Consider the following 21524-nt stretch of genomic DNA (forward strand, 5'->3'; position numbering starts at 1 on the left):
TTTAATTATTTTCCCAAAAAATTTAATCACATCGACCGAAAATAAAACTAAAATCAAGGGCAAAATGGTATTTCATTGATCCTAAGGGAAACTGAAGGTGATGTTAATAAGGTGCAATGTTACGAAAATGGCCCTCGACCAGCCAAATCGTGGCAATTTAAAACGAGCTGAAAAATGGACGTAGTAGTAATTTCATACTCTTAAACATAAATTAGAAGATTATATACTTTTAAATTGAACTCGAGACTGATTTGATAATATAACAGACTTATCATGTATATGAGAAATGACTTTATATATATATATAGAAAGAAAGAGAGAGAGAGAGAGAGAGAGAGAGAGAGAGAGATGTAGTGAAGTTAGGACAGTTTTAGTACCGTATCGGGATCCAACACCCTGGCATCTTGCTGAGAAATCCAGGGTTTCTTTCACAGTCATTTCTCCTACATGAACATCGTTCTGGCTAATATACGCTGATGTTTTCTGTGGTACAAACTCATTCAGCATATGCCCATTGTATGTGATTTCTCCCCTTATCTGTTCCACAAATTTTGCACTATTATGTTACATCAATATTATTATTAACTGTAATTTAGCCTACTAGCTAATTAAAGGTTCCAACTTTTTGTTGTAAAATAATGCTGCATTTTATTTTTTGTTACTATGTAAAATTTTTAGACTGAAATTTTAGGACCTCAATATTGTAAAAATAAAGGGTTAAATACATTTTTTGTCCCGCAACTTAAGTTATTTGGCTTTTTAATTTTTTTAACTATCTATAGTAGCATTTTAATCTTATATCTTCTTGATTGTCGACATTTAATTAAAGGGCGAAAACGTTAAATAACTTAAAAATTATGGGATCAAAAATATATTTAATCTTAAGAATAAATGCTATGAACTATGAAGTTAGGTAAGTATAAAAATCATACCTTTAAAGTAGGGTCTAATTTTCCTGCTAGAGCCAACAAAAGAGTCGTTTTCCCAGAAGAGGGAGGTCCTAATAGAAGTGTCATCCTGTCACATTTTTAACCAATTATTAGAAGAATTTATAATTAATTACTCCATTAAAAACTAAAAATATCATATTGTTAATTATATTGAATATTAATTAAACTATGGTTCAATTATTATTTTATTAGTAAAATTATTAAATTAAAGAAATTAGTACTTAATTACCTGGAGGGTTTTATGATGCCTGAGGCATCTTTGAGAATTGTGAGCTTTGTTTTCTTAGCCAGACTGATTCCGAAGCAGCCCAGCGCCATCTCGCCGATGTTGCGGGCAGCGTTTGGCAGCGTCGGCAGCGCCCTATCCCCGACGAAGCAGTCGGCCTCCACCGTCAAGTGCTCGAACCTCACTTCCACCGTCGGAAGGGAAATCCCAACTCTGGAGTTAATCAAATACGAAATTGTAAAATAAATTAATCAAATTTATCGGATATTCTAATGTCGTGAAACAGTAACTATTAATAACTTTTCGAAATATTTTATTGTTTTATATACAGAACGTAACTCACATTGAATATCGATCAATCATCATTGTTAACACCAATTTACAAGATACATATATTATAAACTTCCCATTTTCATTTGAAAGTTTAATATAATAATGAAATTATTATTCTATAATCAAAGATTCGAACTTCATTTACACATTTAGTTTTTTTTTTTTTTACGAATTTTGTTATGAACATCTCACATTTGGTCCTTTTTTGGCAAATTTAGTCAAGTGTTGACAATTTTGATCCTAACGACTTATAGTTACGATACAAAAAAAAAATCTATTACAGTGTGAAGTGGACCAAAATTGAAACTTCAGGACTAATTTTATCAAAAAATGATTAAATGAGAGATGTTTAAGACTAAATTGGTTTAAAAGAATGACTAAATGTGTAAATATAGTAAGTTACAGAACTAAAAGTACTAACCACTCAAAGTTACAGAATCAAAAATATAATTTTGCCATAAAATAAATCTCCCCACAATTAATCAACTTGGAAAAAAATTCAAAAAATTAATAAAAAAAAGAAAGAGAGAGGTAAAACTTACTTGTCAATTCTATTCCTAAGCTTCTTCAAGAACTTCTCATTATCTTCCTCAGCAACCCTGAAGAACCTGTCAATGAACTCTTGCCGATCGTTCACGTCAAGCTTCCTTACATCAACTTCCCGGTGGACAACCTTAGTCTCCACAAACGTTTTGAATACGCTTTTCCTCAGCCTGTCGTACGTTGGTAGTTTCTCCAGCGCAGCCCATCTCAGGGCTTCCTCGTCCTCCTCCGCCCGTACGCTGCGCCGCCCGCCGGAGTCCATGCTCCAGCTACCCCGGCTCGTTCGCCGTCTCGAACCCCGCATTTTATCCTCCATTTTCGTCTTATGTGAAATGAAGGAAACCTTGATTAATAATTAGTCCTAAAATATAGCAAAAATGATACGACCATACAAATATATATAGATATGAACGGATGGAAGAATATATACATATACATATGTACTTACTTGTTAAGGGAATTAGGGTTGGTAGAGGTTTGAAATTAAGTGTAAAAAGAGTGGCTTGTGTGTATCTTGAAGAAGGCCCAAGGAAGTTTTTGAAGAAGTCACTCTCATGTGTATATATGGAGAAGTATTTGTCCACGGAAACTGGTTGGTTGAGTTTAGTTTTATGCTTGAGTTTGTGTGGGTTATTATAGAAGGACTAGGTGAGGGAAGGGTTGCAGTGAACATATTAATGTGTGATCGGTGCTTATTTTTTTCAATTAATACATATAATTTAAAATTATTTAGGCCCTCGTATAATATACACCGAAATTTTAATCATAAGTGTGAAACGTCAAAAACCTGACTAGAAGATATTTTCATTGGGCACAATGATAAAAAATATCATACATTGATGTTACACCAACACGTATAATATATATATATATGCGATCCCAATTTTAAATAATTTAACTATATATTTAATTTTTAAAAGGCATAAATATTTATAATTAGACATTAACGACACCAAATTAAGTAGAATAAAAGATTACATGGAGGGTTGTTTGGTTGGGACCCAATAAGTTTTTGCATGGATTATATTGAATAAGTTAAAATTAATCATATCACCAACTCTTTGTAAGCTATACTTAAGGGTTTCTTTTTTGTCTTTCCTGCAATACTGGAGTAGATGTGGAGGGGTACGTAGTACCTATACATACTGATACTGCCTCAGCTGTGCAACAGGTGAGATTAAGGTGGCAACAAATTAAACTTAATAATAATTAGTATAATAATTAACAAAAATAAAATATATTAACAGAAATTAACTCAATGATTAAAATAGTGCTCCTAATAATTAATATTAATGCAAAAATAATGAGTGTCCTTCCATAAGGTGGCATTGTGAGGTAAGGCTTAATTAGTTTTGGCTAATTTTAGTATATGAACAGAATAGGATTCAAAGATTGTCAGCTCATAATCAAATATTTTTCAGTCTGCAATTAAATTTTAGTTGACTTCGGTCAATGGCACGATACCCAAGGAAGAAAGAAGTTTCTATATATTTTGATGCATATCATGTTTGCCGTCGCTATATTATATTTAGTGAAAGTCAAAAATCGAAAATTGACAGTATTTGTAAAAATATTGCAAGTATGCATAAAAAGAAAATAATAGATAGCGATTAAGATTCAATTTAGTTGGCGAAATTGAAATCATAATTAAAAATCATATGTTTAAATTCCATTGATGTTTAATAGTAGTTGTCCGTTTGCTTAGTGATATTTGATTAATAATTTATCTATATTGTTATAGATAATTAAAATTTATAAGATAACTATAATCAATTCAATAAATAAAAAATAAGTTAATAATAACTGATAAGTTTGTATGTTAGACCCCCAAATAAATACAACAAATTAAGACAGTCATCATCAAATCGGGAGCAGTAATGTTGGTGTCGGTTTATCAAATTCAGACTTTTGCCTGTGTGAATTAAAGTGGAGACACCTCATATATATATTTCCACAAACGTTGAATTATTTGTTCAAATTATCTATCACCTTTTGTCACAATTTACATCACTCAAACTCATTACACACTTAACTTGTGATCACACATTGTCTTTTTTGTTTTTTTAATAAATTAAATTTTATAATGTATTAAACGTTTCTTGTTAATTAGACTATAAGCTAATTAAAATCGAAATTACTAAGAAAATATTTAAAAATCAAAGCACTTTTGCAAATTGAGATATTCATCAACAGGAAAAAAAAATCAAAGAATTATTTAATTAAAGAATCCAATGTGGTGAATACCTAAAGTGCCCTTGGAATATGCAGACCTTGCAATCAACAACTTGGAATATGCAGACCTTGAAATGCAATATACTCCCATCTGGCTCAAAAAATGTGTCATTTTAAAAATATGTTATATATCGAACATAAATTATTATACTATATATGAACTGATCCCACTATAATAAATATGATTTTTCACTATCGTTAATTAATAAAATTAAAAAAATAAAAATTATGACGATACTAATTATCCACGACTATTTACCGTTGTTTCTACAAGTAAAACTAAAATATTTGTTACAACTAAAAATTGTGGGAAATATATATATTGGCCATAACTAAAACCACAACGAAAATTGTATTGATTTACTATGATTTTTAAACTGCAGTGGTTTATAGCTTAGGGAATAATTAATATTTTCAGTAATGTTCAAAAATTGATTAATTAATTATTTTATACCATAAAAAAATAAAATAATAATAATAATTTGCGTAGGTATTGTTCACCCACCACGATGAGCCACAATAGTTGAAATGGGAATGTTATTAAACAAATCATCATCCCTTTGAAACCTCAAAATTCCTCCACAAGAAGTAGGTGAAAATGGGCTACTTTTTATAGATAATTTTGACACCAAAACCATTTCATTTCTTTATGATGGGGTCCTTAAGCTGGATTAGAGCACTTGGAGTTGGAGGCTTCCGCGTTGAAATTACTATAAATCTTTGTTTGTTAATTAGGCAGCTCTACCACCACCCTCATCATATTTTTATATACTTTAAATTTGCAAATATAGTCACACACTAACACGTGTGCGTGTTTGTGTGTGTTCTTATGCTAGAATATATATATATTGCCACGAAGCTACAATATATTGAGGGTAGGTGGTAAGGTGAGGGCATGAAGAGATTTTAGTCTTCTTCATCATTGGTAAGCATTACATCATTTAGTGTTAACGAAGAGATCAATCATGATTATAGGATTTTGCCACCTAAAGGAAAAGGTGATGGAAATTTTAATTAGTGATTTATTATTATTTAGAACCAATAATCAATAAGTACTATTAGTCACTGCACCGATGGGCTTGCTATTCGATTGGGGCGCTCTTGCTGTTTTGGCACAAATCTCACGTATGATTTTATTTTGAAAAAAGTGCATCACTAGAGAGAGGAGATATTGCAGTTTATAAGTCACTTGAAAAAAGTGCATCACTAGAAAGATGTTTCAATTCACATGAAATTTCAACCATATGGATCAAGCCCACCAGCATGACTTTTTCCAACAAAAACTGGATTTTTGGTGGATATTATTATTATTATTATTATTATTATTATTATCGATAGTGTTCGATTTTCAGAAGTCGTCTATTGCTTGACACTTGGGTTTCGGGTATTAGAAACGAGCTTGGGACCTTGCCTGGGCTTGGTATATTAGGAATGAGCTTGGGACCTGTGCAAAGTAACACGTGTTGGATTTGTCCCAGCGTGAGCACTCCGACACTCAAGTCAGATCGTTTATATAAATAGATTGTATTCGAAATAGATAGAATATTAGCTCTTAACTCGTTATCTTATCCATCTTAAATGTTGAGTTTTTATACTTGAGACTAGTTGTACGGATGACATTCGTTTGTAAGGTGATGCCGCCGTGTACCCTTCATCACTTACTTTTTATTGACATATGTACTTGATGGACTTTTTTAGGCCTTTTCGACCATAGGATCATTTCGTTTTTCAATTACTTCAGGCCTTACTTATTTTATTATTATTATTATTATTATTATTTAAGTTACAAATAGATGTGAGAGTCAACATCGGAAGGAAACACTGGGTCAATAAGTCATTAATATTATCGGAATTTGGTAAATACTATTATTTATTGGTAGTTGGATTATTTGACTTTTGGTCCACAATAGTCCACATTTATGTGATCGATCCGTAGAATTGGTTGGTGGGCTTAAGCTTAACATCCCAGAAAAGTCATTGAACTAGTAGACGCCGTCGTTCTCAAACGGAGAAAGAAATTCAATCATATTTGACCTAATTATAAATATATTTCTATTAGATTAAATATTATATATTATGTTTAAATCTATATTCACTTAAGCTTTTTTGGTTAGATGTAACTCCATTTAGTATAGTTCCGATAAATTTTATATGTGATATTCCAAAAATATCACTTATGAATTTTTACCTATAACTTAATTATTTTTTTCTAACTAAAATGCTTTCTTGGACAAATTTCGAATAAGGCATCCATATAGCTTTAGTAGTGTTGCATTATTTTAAAAGTGACGACTATCAGAGAATAAAAAAAAAATGATTAGATTTGACAATATGAGGAAGATGACATAGAAAAAGAAAAATGAACACCCAATATCGAAATATATTATCATATAATATAAGTTTCATCCTTATAAATTATTTGATATTTTCGTGTAGATTCATATAAGAAAAATCAAATAAAAAGGATCTAGAATAGAATGGAGACAGTGTCAATAATGATGTTTTTTTTTTTTTTTTCTTTTTTGCTACAAAGTGGGGAGGGGAGTAAGTTTGGAGTTATGTAGTTCAACTACTAACACATTCTAGATAGAACAATAACTGAACAAATCAACATGTAATTAAAATTATAATATCTGAATATTACCATAAAAATGTATCATTTGACAGTGAAAGAATTACGTACTATCTACGAGTCTATAACTCATGTTTTGATGTTACTTTTTAGGATTAAATATAATTTATTCTAGTAAAATGCGAAAGTTTAAAAAGAAAAACTCATGAAAATAAAAGACACGAGAAACTCTCTAAGTATTTGAAAAATAATGCACAATGTCTTCCTGTTCTAAGTTTTTTTATATTATTTTCAATGTTAGGGGAGTTTTTGGGTGTCATCTGTTTTTTTATATTAGTTTTTTGAATTTTTAAAAAAATATAAAAAAATAAATTGCATGTAACCCTTACTTTCGATGATGTTCTTGGATGACTAAGCTTGTGTTTGCATTTCTGGATTATATGAGATTGGGCTTATAATCCATCCAAGCCAATGATTTGGTTTAAAAGTTTCAAACTCGTGAATTCAAATTGATTCAAAACACAATCCCCTTTTTTAAAGAAAAAGTTTTGGGTTCGAATTCAATAGTTTCCTCATTTTTTTTTTGTAATAATTAAAAAAAGAGACTAATTAATTATAATTCACACGTGATTTGCATTACTTATATATATTTACCTTTTATATTCTCTTTCTTTGAGTTCTTAGAAAGATTTTTCTACAACATTATTCTTGGGCTTAAAAATCACAATTAAAAATATAAATCCGTACCAGTAAGTGATCAACCAAGTCGTTGTAGTATAGTGGTGAGTATTCCCGCCTGTCACGCGGGTGACCCGGGTTCGATCCCCGGCAACGGCGTACTCTTTTATAATTTTTTTCAACTTTTTGTGATTTTTAAGATGTTGACAAAACATCAAATGAAAGCCCGTCTAGCTCAGTCGGTAGAGCGCAAGGCTCTTAACCTTGTGGTCGTGGGTTCGAGCCCCACGGTGGGCGTCTTCCCTTAACTTTATTATAATTAAGTTTTAACCAAAATAAGGCTAATGGTCTTTTCATCGGACAATTTGATGTGCCAGTAGACCACAATATATATGATATATGGGCCTTGTGTACCTTAACGGCTTCTTGGGCCTATGTTCATTATGTATTTATTTATTTTTTAACACGTTAATAAATTCAAATTAACAGTCAAAACATACTTAATATGGCATAAATTATCTATAGTATATTATATCTTTACTTGTGTGTTTTATAATAATTGATGAACACCTTATCGGTGTCTCAATTTATTTGTTTGCCGTCTACTTTAGTTTTTGAATTATTTTGAAAGTTTTTTCTCCTCGACCTCCACTCAATTTCTGCCTTTCTTTTTCTTCCCTTACTTATCTCTTAATAACTTCACACAAATTTTATATTTTACTATTTTTTATTTATTTATCTAACATAAATATTTTGAAAAAATAACAATTATATTATTTAAGTTTAAACTTAATTACATACGTAGAGTGTGCTATCCATGTTAGTTGTATGTTATTGAAAAGGGTCTTTTCGGTGTCTAAATTAATTTTAATTTGTTTAAAATTTAAAATTAATTAATTATTTTTAACTTTCTCACTCTTGATGGTCTTCCAATACTACATTTTGGTAGCTTTTCTTCCTCATGTATTTTTATCTTATTTTAGGTAATTTTTGTAACTCTATAAAGAATAAATAATATAATTTTTAAAAATTGTGTTAGGATGTGCCACTCTTATTACTATTTATTTCATTAACGACAAAATAAAATAAGTAATTGATCAAAGTCGATAGAATGTATTAAAGATAATTACACTTCATTCTCTTGAAGTTTGGTCTAATTATACGTCTACTTTTATTCATCTTCACACATTAATGCATATAAGAAGGTATACATTTAATTAGACTATAGGTGACAAATGGATGGCTTGGGTTCAAATGTATGTGCTAGATATAAGTCTATCATTAGTTCATTACAATAATTTCTTATTTTTTTAATAGAATTTTGAACTCCCGTCAAATCTCGTCACTAATTTTTAACAAGTTATATAATTATATAGTTTTAGCCTTTAATAATTGCTTTTTCTCAACATTGCACCAAACTTTTTTATTCATTCAAATCTCTGTTCAATTTGGTTGGATCTCATTTGAACAAATAAACACTCATAAGAAGCAGTAGTTTACTAATTACCAAAATTAGAGGTTATCATGCTTCTTCCTTTTAAAGTCACATAAAAATATAATTATTTAACAAATACTATATTTATATAATTTTCAAAGTGAATTTAAAAATATTTTATAATCATGAATATGGTAGCATCTTTTTTCATTTGTGTAGTATTATTAAGAAAAATAATATTTTCAATCATATGAGACGTATCTAGTTGTGCTTAGTTAAACACACGACTCACATTTAACTCATGATTATAGTAACATATTTATTAATTATATGATATGATAAAAAATATTAATTTATTGATTAATAAAAAGTTAAACGTAACGAAGCCCATTTGAAATCTATTAAAATCTTATGGGACATATGATCCAGTTGGACTTAATTAGACACGTAACTGATGTTGAACTCGTGACTATAGTAATATTTTTCATCAATTGCTTGATATTATTACAAATAATATTTGGTTGACTAATAAAAAACTTCAATATGACAAAACCACTTAGGAAGCATAATATAATTTAATTTACTCCAAATGAAAATCATTTAGCCCAATCCAAAGCTAAATGAATTGAGTTAGAATCATTGAATGGAAACTCAAATTGCCACCACAGCATATATACAAATAATAAGTTGGTATAAGTATCAGGTTTATGAATAGGATGGTACCAATCCAATCCTTAAGAATTATACATGGGAGAGATGGTCAAAAGTTTCAATACAGATTGGTAGGAAGTTTGAACCTCTGGAATCCTAATGCCTCCTTTCCAATGGAAACAAAGAAATGCTTGACTTAACGTGAATGTCGTTGTAGTATAGTGGTGAGTATTCCCGCCTGTCACGCGGGTGACCCGGGTTCGATCCCCGGCAACGGCGTACTCTTTTAAATATTTTTTCAAGTACAGAATCGATTAAAATGTATTTTACAGAACAGTGAACAAAAGCCCGTCTAGCTCAGTCGGTAGAGCGCAAGGCTCTTAACCTTGTGGTCGTGGGTTCGAGCCCCACGGTGGGCGTCTCCTTAACTCGAATTTCTATGTTTATTTCTTTTTCAATTGAGCAAAATGCATAACACCCCCTCTATTTTGGTAAAATAGCGTGAAATTCCCTTATATTAATTTGATAGACAAAATAACTCCTGTGATTTATAGAATATAACAAAGAAAACCCTCTCTATTAGAAACAAATAGAGAGTAGTTGATACTCGCCTTTTGTGCGATTGAGTTTCATTTTTTACTTTTTTGAGGATTACTTAAGTGTGTAAATATCCATTTTATCCCTATCTTTCATGATTTAAATACATTTTATATTAATTTATTTATATTATGTACTTATATATATTTTATTAATTTAAATTATTATTGAGTTCAAATATATTACAAGAAATTATTATTTATTTATGAAATTTATTAATTTAAATATAAAACTAAACAATATTTAAATTTTTTAAAAATTAAAAATTTAAAATACACAATACAAATTTATTATTCTAAAATTATTTTTAAATTAAAAATTCATATAAAATATAAAAATTATTTAAAATAATTGTATATTGTTAGTAAATTATTATTAATTGAAATATATTTTATTTTGTCATAAAATGTACTGGTTAAATATCAAAATACCAACAAATTATATTAACTATATTAATTGGTAAAGCTTATTAAGTGAACACAAGTTGGTATGATATTGAATTGTTTATTGTGATACATTATTTTAGCCCCCTACATTGTTCCCATTAATTCAAATTCTGAAATCCACCTCATGAGTTCAGTATCCTAATAAGAGTGACATATTATGATGACTTGACTGTGCCTTCCCCTCTCTACCTCTTCTTTTCCATACATATTTCACATATACAACATGGTTTAAAATATTTTATTCTAACCATTTCTTAACATGTACCAATGAGTAGTAATTAATTCATGGTATTTGTATTTATTTTATTGTTTTATTTATTTTTTAACATCCTACAATACAATATTTTTATTATATTGTTGGATAAAGCTTGATACGTCGTTTCTAATGTAGAAAAATGTCTATTGATATTATCATCAGTATCACTACTTTCGAAATTTTGAACTATGATTTATACTATTAATACCTGATTTGCTTTAATAAATTAAGTTGGATATGTATTAAAATTGAGCCATATTGTCATGTTTACTTAAATTTTGATCAACCAGACAAGACATTATTGTAATCCCACCCGAAGAGGGAGTGTTTCCCTCTATTCTCTCAATCTATAGTGCCAAATGATATAGAAGAAACTATGTTTGGAGTTGAGTGGATAATTGAGAGGTTTTGTCATAATTCTGAAAAATCATAAATTTCTCCCAAATTTTAACCATGGGAACTAAATTATCACAAATTAATCCTAAATTTTATTATTTTAAATGCATAAAAAATGTTAATTTATTACATCACCACCAATCATCCATTTATGTATTAAGCATTAATCTCAACCCACAAAGTGTAAAATATACTAACCCTTCCTATTATTTTATTCATTCTTCAAACACCTTCAACTAAACATCTTACATATTGTACTAAATAATTCATTCGATATGATGTATTATAATTGGTCGCATAAATGTGAATGTCGTTGTAGTATAGTGGTGAGTATTCCCGCCTGTCACGCGGGTGACCCGGGTTCGATCCCCGGCAACGGCGTACTCTTTTCTAATCTTTTTCAACTTTATATCAATTTTTAAGGTATTGACAAAACATTAAATGAAAGCCCGTCTAGCTCAGTCGGTAGAGCGCAAGGCTCTTAACCTTGTGGTCGTGGGTTCGAGCCCCACGGTGGGCGGTTACATGTTACATTTTATTTTAGTTCCTTTTGAGTATTACCAGACAGACAATTTGATGGGCCAGAGTTCCATAACGAATAAGGCTCTTGTGGACTTTCTGTACCATAACTGCTTCTTGGGTTTATAATCATCTAATCAGGCATCCACCTATCTACATATTTCGATATTTAAATCAATAAAGTCAGAAGAAATAAGTGCTAGTAATAGTAGATTGTCCCATGTACTTTGAATGTTGGGCGCCAATAAAATTTGGTATAATTAAGACTCCATGATCATAGATTTCAATTCCACTAATGTGTAGATAGCTGTCATAATAAATAGTTTTTGACTGATTATACATATTTGATATTAATAATTATCATACATTAATTGCTGATAATTGAAATTTATAAAATAGTTGTAGACAGTTCACTTAAAAAAAATCCTCAAATGATGGGCTATTTATGCCAATACTCTACTTAGATGAATCATATGACATATAACATGGGAGATCTAACTACAATTTACCATCAGATTTACTCGTTATAGATTTCAGTGAAACTGCGTGGATCCTAATTTTATTTAAATATTTGCATGACATTTAAGAATATTTTAAATAGTTTGATTTATCATAATAATAGACCCCACATGAGACCCCAAAAATAACTATAAATAAATTATATTAGTAGATATAAGAGGGAGTGTGGAACTTAGGGGCCAATACATTACAGAGCAACATCCCATTAAATTACAGTAAAGTGCTTTTTGCAGCTTTAGAAAAGCAGAAAGCAAAAATAGGCCAAAACTACAACTTAAATATTTATATATATATATATATATAGAGAGAGAGAGAGAGAGAGAGAGAGAGAGAGAGAGAGATGAAATTAAGAGATTTAGTGTGTAGTTAATTAAAGTGTTGATAAGAAGAGATCCCATCTATCACTATGAATCTCTCTCTCAATGGAGCTGTAATAAAAGTGCCCAAACTTTATGTTAATGTTTAAATTATGGATTTAATTAATATGAACAGCTCTATATGGATGATATCCTTGGTGGATATAAAGCATGCATTAATGCCACCTATATGTACGTATATTAATTAATTGTTGGGATATATCAACTGATTTTTGGATTAAAATAAGCACAAGTAGTTGACTGTGCTTACATGGAAATTTGTTGAAAAACCTTAATTCATAATATCACTATTATTATTAATCATATATATATATATATATATATATTGAGTAACACTATTTTTTTGTTTTATTGAAGTAATGATTTTCGTGATTTATTAATGACAAAATTGTATATGAATTGTCAGTACTGCTATAGTTGGTAACAAAAAAATTATGTATATATGAAGTTGTCATTATAAACTATCGTACATGCATAATGATAATTTGATGATAAAAAATATTATTATTATTATTATTAATTACCAGTCGACATATATTATTAATTCTCAACTTATAATTTTATCTCATCTCGGAATAATGAGATGAAATAAGTTTGACTGGATGTAATTTGTTTTGAGTATGTAATTAGATGCATTGAGATAAAATCTTAATGACGATATATAGTTGGTTTGATGTATAAAAAAGTGCCAAGTAAGGCGAAAAAATATATTTCTTGAGAGATGTGAAATATATATTTTTTAAGATGAAATTTTTTTTATTTACTTTCAAAGATATGCTCAACACAGGCAAACCAACCTTAGTAGCATTTGCTGCTGAAGGTTTACACTGCGACGTGTCAAGAAATGTATGGATAAGAATATCCCGGGTTCTTGAAATGGACAAGAAATAATATACATTAAAAATGAATATAATAAAAAGTAGGGTTTTGGTGAGATAAATGATTGGAAGTAGTATATATTTTATAAAGCAAAACAAGAAAGAAACAATGTTGATTTGTGCATTCTAGAGTTCAATAATTGAATATTTAACCCCACCACCACTCCACATTTTCTTTTCCCTTTATGGGTCACTCTCTAGAGTCTACACTTTTGCTTTTTATGTTTGGTTTTTAGGTCTTTAAACCCAAAAAAAAAAAAAAAAAAAAGGATTAAAACCTAATTCCTAAACAAAGTCAATTTTGTGGGCTATTATTCAACCTATTATTTTTTTTATTTTGATAATTAAATAAAAAGAGTATTGGACGATCAATGTAACAATTCTCTTTAAACGTGATCGAAAAAATATTTTATTATTGTGGAATATATGTCGTAACTACTATACGAGAGGTAAGTGCACTACTACAACGTCATCGAAATGCAAAGTAAACCAAACATGACGAGACTGTCATCGCAAACTCTTATGTTGTATTTGGATTGACGACATTGGGTCGAAGGATTTCAAATCCGTAATAATAATTTCATTTTGAATATATTGATTTTGTGATATTGTGGACGATGGATTTTAAATGTATTTAATATAAAGTTATTTAAAAAATTTATTTTTAATCCAAATCATTTTATCTAAATATAACTTTTGATTATTTAATCTCGTGGCCTATCTTATGAGAACATGCAATTCTTTTCATTTAAATTTGCTTCTTGATAGTATATATATTTCAGCCTGTAAATAGTAACTTGTGAAATTATTTATATAAAAACTTATATATGTACATATGTTCATCACATTATGATTAAAGGACGATGAATCAGACAGATGTCACTATCATTCAAATCCACGTGTCCTCACAATGCAATAATTTGATCACTTGTAAATTACTACTGTTAATTAGATATTTTCATGAAACTATAGTTTTCAATTATCGTATCTTTGTCCTCTTAAATATCTTATAATATATACTCATGCATGGAACAGGAGATTATTTAGTAATTCGATATTTTCAAATCGTATGTGCTTAATTATTATAATATTGTGTTTAAAGGACGTTCGAATATGTTAATTGAGGATTTTGGGTTTAAATTTCAATATGGAAATAGGAGTACATAAATAGAAGGGAAAAAGAATACAAGCAAATCCTATGTGATATTGCAAATGAGTAAATAAAAAAAAAATTATCCCACTGTATTTTTTAAAAATACAATAATTTACCCCTCTTGTGTTTTTCAGAATAAAACAATTTACCTCTCTGTAAGTAAATTGGTTCAGTTTAAAAAACACAAAGGGGTAAATTACTATTTTTTTTTAATAAAAGAACAATTTATTTATTTGTAATATCATAAGGGATAAACTGCATTAAACCATAATTAAAAGTGAATATGAGTGTTTAATCAAAAATTAGTTGTTTAATATTTTTACCCTTTCTCAAATTATTATAGGGAGAATAATTTGGAAAAGGGCATTTATTTTATATTTAAGTTGGAATTTACCTCAAATAAATGACCAAATTTCTGTAGGGATTTCTAGTAGTCAATTTTTTCCTATTAAATTCCATCAAATGACACTACAAGAAAATAACTCAATAGTTATGAAAAAATTTAATATTAAAATTAATTGTCGAGCTAATTAATAAATAATTTTTACTAATTATATATATATTGTTGTTTTTAGCTTTATTTTTTGTAACGTGAATAATATGTACCATTCTTTGTTGGTCTGCAATTTGATTTAAACATCCTTTCTCCAAAAAATAAATTTCAAAATAAAAATAACAAAAGATAAGTTGATAAAATGAAAATACTTATTTATATATGTTTGGATATATAAATATAATTAAGTCACTTTCCCCCCTCCCCCAAAAAAAAAAAGAAGAAAAAGAAGAAAAATATAACGATAACTATTAATGTGTGCATTTTTTTCCTCAAAACTACCGAATAAACACACGTAAGTTTACCCAAAAAGAAATATCTAAAATACAATATTACAAAATAAATAAATAAACTTATGATCGTCCAATTACAGCCGCAAAATCCCATCAACTCCCACATTCCAAATACTATACTTAATAGTAATTAATCATTTTCAATAAAGATTTGGTAAAATTAGGGTTTGCAAAATTTCCATATATGACAATTTTAGGGTATGACAAAAGGTACCTAAAGCACACCCAATTTTCAATTTCCCAAAAGTAATAATGGCACGGAACACTTGAAAGTTTTAATAATAATCTAATAATATAAATGGACCACCATCCATATATATATATATATATATATGATGTGGAAGTGGGGAAATTAAATTAAAGTTTGCATATTTAAAAGAAGTTATGGGCATGAAAGAAATCAAACTTTTCTTGTAAAGTCTCTTTGTAAGCTTGCACTTTCACCTTATATTGCCAACTTTGCCCACCATAGAGGGCTTTCATGAGCACGAGAGATGTCCTGATTTTTGTAAGTGTGGTTGTAATAACATCCTTAAATCAAGCATTTAGTTGTTCTTTTTGGTACAACTTTATGTAGTCCATGGATTTTGAGTTGAGGTTTTGTATAGTACTAGTTTGGACAACATATTCAACGTGTGTATTTAAAATTCTACTACGTTCAATTAATTATTTTTGTAGTAAAATTCCTTGGTTATTTGAATTTATTAGACCAAATAAGCTGGTAATTATAAGAAAAACAAAAAAAAAAAGATGAAAATAAAAGTTAATTTGGGGAGAAGAGAGGGGATATATATATATATATATAGTTCAGTTGAGGAAAAAAAATAATTTAATCAATATGCCAAAAAAAATATGATGGATATGTTATAAAATTAATCTTGTCCAATTTTTCCACCACGACCCTTAATAATTAATTAATTATAAATTAATCCTCCACTTCGATCGGATCAACCATTATAAATTGATCGATGTCAACCATAATATATCCATATAAAATGGAGAACTCAACATTTCTCACGAGATTCAAGTAAAAATATAGCGATTTACCCATACTTATATTTTATTTAATTTGAATATGGAGAATTTGAACCTTATTAATAATTATGACATTCACTTTTAATTATAGCTTATCATGATCACAATTGAGTTTTGATAAATCTATATATCCTAAAAAAATAAAAAATAAAGATAAAAACTTTAGTTCGTTTTCATCACTTTGATCTTGATGTAGATGTTTGTACATTAATTAATCCACCAAAATCATTGAAAATGACACCCCCAAAATTATTGAATTGCATGCTTCGCTTAATGCACAAGGCTACGTAATTAATATATACTATGGAACCAATTAACCCACCAATTCTACATGTGGCTTCATTTTAGCCCCATAATTATTTATTTCATGAGTCAGAAATATGCAGCCACTACAAATTTACGTATGGGACCATTGTGAGATATTTTTGCATATGATATAAACCAAATCATTGATATATGACTATACCATTTAATTTTGAAAAATGTAGAATTGATGGGGACATTTTGTTGAATTCTAGATGGTTCTATGACATTTTTTTTTTTAATCTTTATTAGTTCTGATTTGCAGCACTTTACAACAATGTTAATGTAACACATCGTTCATCTTATTTAATGAACTGCACTAATTAAAAAGTCCATTTTATTTATGAAAATAATGTAAGCGCGCGGTGTGTTAATTATGAATATATAAAGCAGATTGTAATACATTATTATAAGGACAAAATATTTTTTTAGTCCCATAAAATAAGGGTATAATTTGTTTTGGTATCATAATTATGATAGGTGACGTTTTTAGTTATATAAAATTCAAAATCACGTATTTTTAGTTCAAAAAAAGTGATTTTGGGCCTTTTTAGTCCCACTACAATGCACATGACTTTTTGAAACTAAAAATATGTGATTATGAGTTTTATAGGACTAAAAACGACATCTGCTATAATTGTAGTATCAAAACAAATTCTGCATTTATTTGATGGGGCTAAAAAAGCATTTAGCCCGTATTATAATTACATTTGAAACCTATTAATTCTTTTTCTTCATATTTTTTTATATTTCATTTTATGGATAATTGTCATGTCATTTTTTATACATGGTCTTGTAGTTTTTTGAGTTTTTCTGGTTTTTTTGTCGTGCAAATAAAACTATGTTAATACATGATGTTAAATCGTCAGGGGCTTTAATGCAATATATTTAGGAGATAAAAGATTATTATGGTATATTTAAAATATGAGGGACCAAATTAAAAGGGAGGGGGGTGTTTATAAGTGGAATTAAGGGATTAATAGTGAGATTTGGCCAATCAACCAATAAAATTGTTACTGAAAATATATAATTTGTAACATTTAAATAATGTCATCAAAATAATAATAATATAGTCATCATTATATTCAATTGTCATTATATATGTATAACTAATTATCAATAATGATAATTTAGATTTTTTAAATTGTCTGTTAAACTTTTTAAAAATGATATTATAATAAACTAAAAGTTATCTAACTTAATACATGATATCATCCACTTCAAGAAATTATATCAGGAATAACTATGAAAAATTTAAAATACGAGTAAATTTATTGGTAATTAACAACGAATTTAGCAAAAACTAAAATTTTAAGATTTTGGGATTTTAAAACTAACATTAGAACGAAATATTTCCTTACTATAGTAAAAAGAGAATTTTAATGTTGCAAAACTTGGTAGCTGGCCTTGGCCAAAAAAAAAAAAAAAAATTAAAAAATGCTTCCCAAAATTTTGAATATTTTCTTTAATAAAATTTCTAGTAAAATCGTCAACAAAAGAATTCGATATTAAATCAGCAACGAGCTAATTAGCAAGTAAATATTTTTCCAGCTAATTTCGTTGCTTTCTATATTAGCAATGAAAAAATTCATGTTGTTGCTAATGGCATTATTTCTTGCCATGGTTAATGATAATTTCAATGTTATAACTAAATATTTGTGGCTAATATTTTAATTAGCACAGAGTCCCAAAAAAGAAAATCATCTTTTGCTACATATGCTTACCAAGTCAAGAAGCAACACAGACGGACCAGAGTTGCTTGGCAAAACATTGTTACAAATGTAGAAAAAGCAACACTTTAAAATTTAATTTGAACATGTATGAATTTTGTTTAGGTACAATTAACATGGTTATTAATAATAATTACTTTGAAAAGAGAGGATCCCTAAAAGATCCTCTTTATTGTGATACTGAAATCTCGACAGGTATATATATTGCACTATATACTCACTTTTGACACTAGTTAAAGAGATCATATCTTTTGTGTATTTTCATTCTTAATTTGTCTTTTCACCTCTTGAATTTAAATTGAATATAGTTAAATTATATAGTAAATATGATGTGTTCATTGTATGATATGTAAATCACAACGGGCTCTCTTTAGATTGTTATGATAAATATAAATATTTTTTGTTGTTTGAAAAATTACAAATACCATCTAGCTAGAATTAGCCATACGTTTAATAAATACCCCCTTGTGATTTGTTAGACGTACATTAATCTTATGGGACATTTTTAAGTTTTCAAACGATGAGAGGATATTTGTAATTATGATAAATATTAGGTGAATGAATAATTAATTAATTTTGATTTAATTTATTTCTTTGGAACTAAAATTTTCTGTTGGATTAAATTATGCATAAATGTAACTACGAATAATAGAAATTAAAACTCAATAACAAGATTTCATTTATTCATTTCTCTAAAATCTTCACTACAGAAGACATTATTATTTTTTCTCAACATATTTGGACCAAGAAATCATTCTTAGTCCACGGAAGGACCTCCACTCGTACTCAGCGATCCATGCTTTCTTACACAACTTTCAATCTATGTCGTCATATCATCTGATTCTTGAACCACCCGGCGAACGAGAGAAAGCCGTATGCATGAAATTTCGGAATGGAATCGAATTTCATGATCATTTGATCCCATATTTCAGGAAATTTTCAAGAGTAGCCCAACCGAGCCGTGGAATTTTGCTGCCTCAAATCCCTATAGAACTTCATGATGAACTCTTCAGCCGCTTCATCCACATGGCTATCTTCGTCAATATCCCTCAACGGGAACGGCGAATCAGTCACCCTCAGCTGCCTCACGACTGGGCTCCGCCCAAATCCTGGCAGGGCTGGAGATGCCGTGGCGCTGTTGATTATCTCCAGGGCTGCCGCGACTATGCTGGGGTCGATGGGCTGCGGTGCGTGGGAGCGCTTGCGCTTGTTGAGGTGGAAAATAGGGTAAGCGGGGCTGTTGCTGCAGCTGAACTCATACGCGTTGGGGAAGGAGAGGTGGCGGTCGCCGCCAGACGTGGCCGTGGAGTGGTGGTGGAACATGAGACTCTGTATGGCGGCTTTGCCGGCGATCTTGCCACGCTTCATCATCATGTTGAGATCAGCTAATAATTTGCCCTTGGAAATTCCTTTTCTGAGCATGAAATAGACCACTCGGACTATTTTCCATATTTTCTTGGCCAAAATTGGTAGATTTTGCTCCATTTTTTGCTATTTTTGGATCCCTTTTGTTTGGTTGATTTTCAGATGGTTTTTGGTGTGTGTGTTTGATTGTTGAGGGAGAAAAAATGGAAGAAGATTGATATATATGATTGTTTTCATGTGATGGATGGTGCAAGTGGAAGTGGTATTTAAAGGCCGAGCAACAAGAAAAAGACACACCAATTTGTAGTTTAATTAAAAGAGTGGTAGAATTGCACGGAAACTTCAAGCTATTATTTAAGTTATATGTTTTATTTGCTCAATTATTAATGAGAGTACTAATCACAAATAGACTCATAAATTTGCCAACCACGTTTTGTATGATGGGTAAAATTGAGAATTCATAATAAAAAAATATACATATATAAATTTAAGTCTAACAAATATGGAATAGTAGTTTCTTTCTTTTTTTTTTTTTAATTTTTGTTTTATTATTTAAATCTATTCGTCGATTCAAATCATCTATGTATTAAATTAATTTTTAAATTTAAATATTAGATGGTGTAATAAGCCACATATTATAAAAAGTAAAAGAATAAAAAAAACTTATATATACGTTATCACTTTGTATTTCATGAGGCTATATGAAAGACTCGTTAACATCATTCAATTAATAAGTATGACACATTTTATATATGTGTATAATTTTTAAAAAAATATTTAAAATAAAAATAAATTATATTATTTATTTGTTGTAGGAAAAAAAACCCTAAAATAAGATAAAGAAACATAAGGAAATAAAATACCAAAAATTAGTTGTAGAAGATCATGATCAAGGAAGTTAAAGTAATTAATTAATTTGAGATTTTTTAAAAAATGACAGACTAAAATTAATTTAAACACCAAAAGGACCCTCTCCAATAATATATAGTATAAATATTAGGGATTAATTATATTTACACCCGTAACCTATGGAAGGCATGTTAAAGTAATATTTATGAAAATGAGTAATATGAACCCATCTCATCACATGAAATCAATAAAAAAAAGTTAATATAATAATTTATATTTGAATTAAAAATTAGTATAAATAATAAAAATATATATTTGGCCATATTATTCATCTTAAAAAATTACTTTGACGTCCCTTCTACCTTTTGATAATTACAAAAACACCCCTAAGAACATTTCTATCCTTGAAAAATTATTTTAGAGGTTGACCTAATCAACAAGGGAATTTTTGAATTTTAAATGCTGTCGGGGTTGATTTTTGTAGTTTTTCAAAAGATAATGGTAGTTTATATAAAAAGATAATAGTTAAGGGGGTGTAAATATAATTATCCCCAAATATTATATACTATACCATGGTATGGATTCTAACTGCATGGGGTTTAAAGCATTTTACACCCCCCCCCCCCCCCCTCCCC

At 29.1% G+C, this 21524-nt stretch overlaps 2 protein-coding genes and 6 non-coding genes across 8 annotated transcripts in view; 6 read left to right on the top strand and 2 right to left on the bottom strand.

The window, feature by feature from the left end:
- LOC105163730 (ABC transporter G family member 35-like) overlaps window positions 1-2660 on the bottom strand; it is a gene marked incomplete in the record, with an annotated part of 9690 nt that extends 7030 nt beyond the window's left edge. Inside the window, 5 exon segments of the mRNA XM_011082179.2 lie at window positions 378-537; window positions 933-1017; window positions 1180-1389; window positions 2052-2374; window positions 2501-2660. Of these exon segments, the coding sequence (XP_011080481.1) occupies window positions 378-537; window positions 933-1017; window positions 1180-1389; window positions 2052-2368 (772 nt within the window).
- On the top strand, window positions 7622-7693 carry TRNAD-GUC. Its single transcript has one exon. It is a non-coding gene; the product is annotated as a tRNA-Asp (tRNA).
- Window positions 7759-7831, top strand: TRNAK-CUU. The gene has a single exon. It is a non-coding gene; the product is annotated as a tRNA-Lys (tRNA).
- Window positions 9828-9899, top strand: TRNAD-GUC. The gene has a single exon. It is a non-coding gene; the product is annotated as a tRNA-Asp (tRNA).
- TRNAK-CUU lies at window positions 9967-10039 on the top strand. The gene has a single exon. It is a non-coding gene; the product is annotated as a tRNA-Lys (tRNA).
- On the top strand, window positions 11625-11696 carry TRNAD-GUC. The gene has a single exon. It is a non-coding gene; the product is annotated as a tRNA-Asp (tRNA).
- TRNAK-CUU lies at window positions 11763-11835 on the top strand. The gene has a single exon. It is a non-coding gene; the product is annotated as a tRNA-Lys (tRNA).
- On the bottom strand, window positions 19331-20272 carry LOC105163738. Its single transcript, XM_011082190.2, has one exon. The coding sequence runs from the start codon at window positions 20158-20160 to the stop codon at window positions 19615-19617; it is 546 nt and encodes a 181-aa protein (XP_011080492.1). The 5' UTR covers window positions 20161-20272; the 3' UTR covers window positions 19331-19614.

This window comes from Sesamum indicum, linkage group LG1 (genome assembly GCF_000512975.1).
Source record: "Sesamum indicum cultivar Zhongzhi No. 13 linkage group LG1, S_indicum_v1.0, whole genome shotgun sequence".
Classification (NCBI taxonomy): Eukaryota; Viridiplantae; Streptophyta; class Magnoliopsida; order Lamiales; family Pedaliaceae; genus Sesamum; species Sesamum indicum.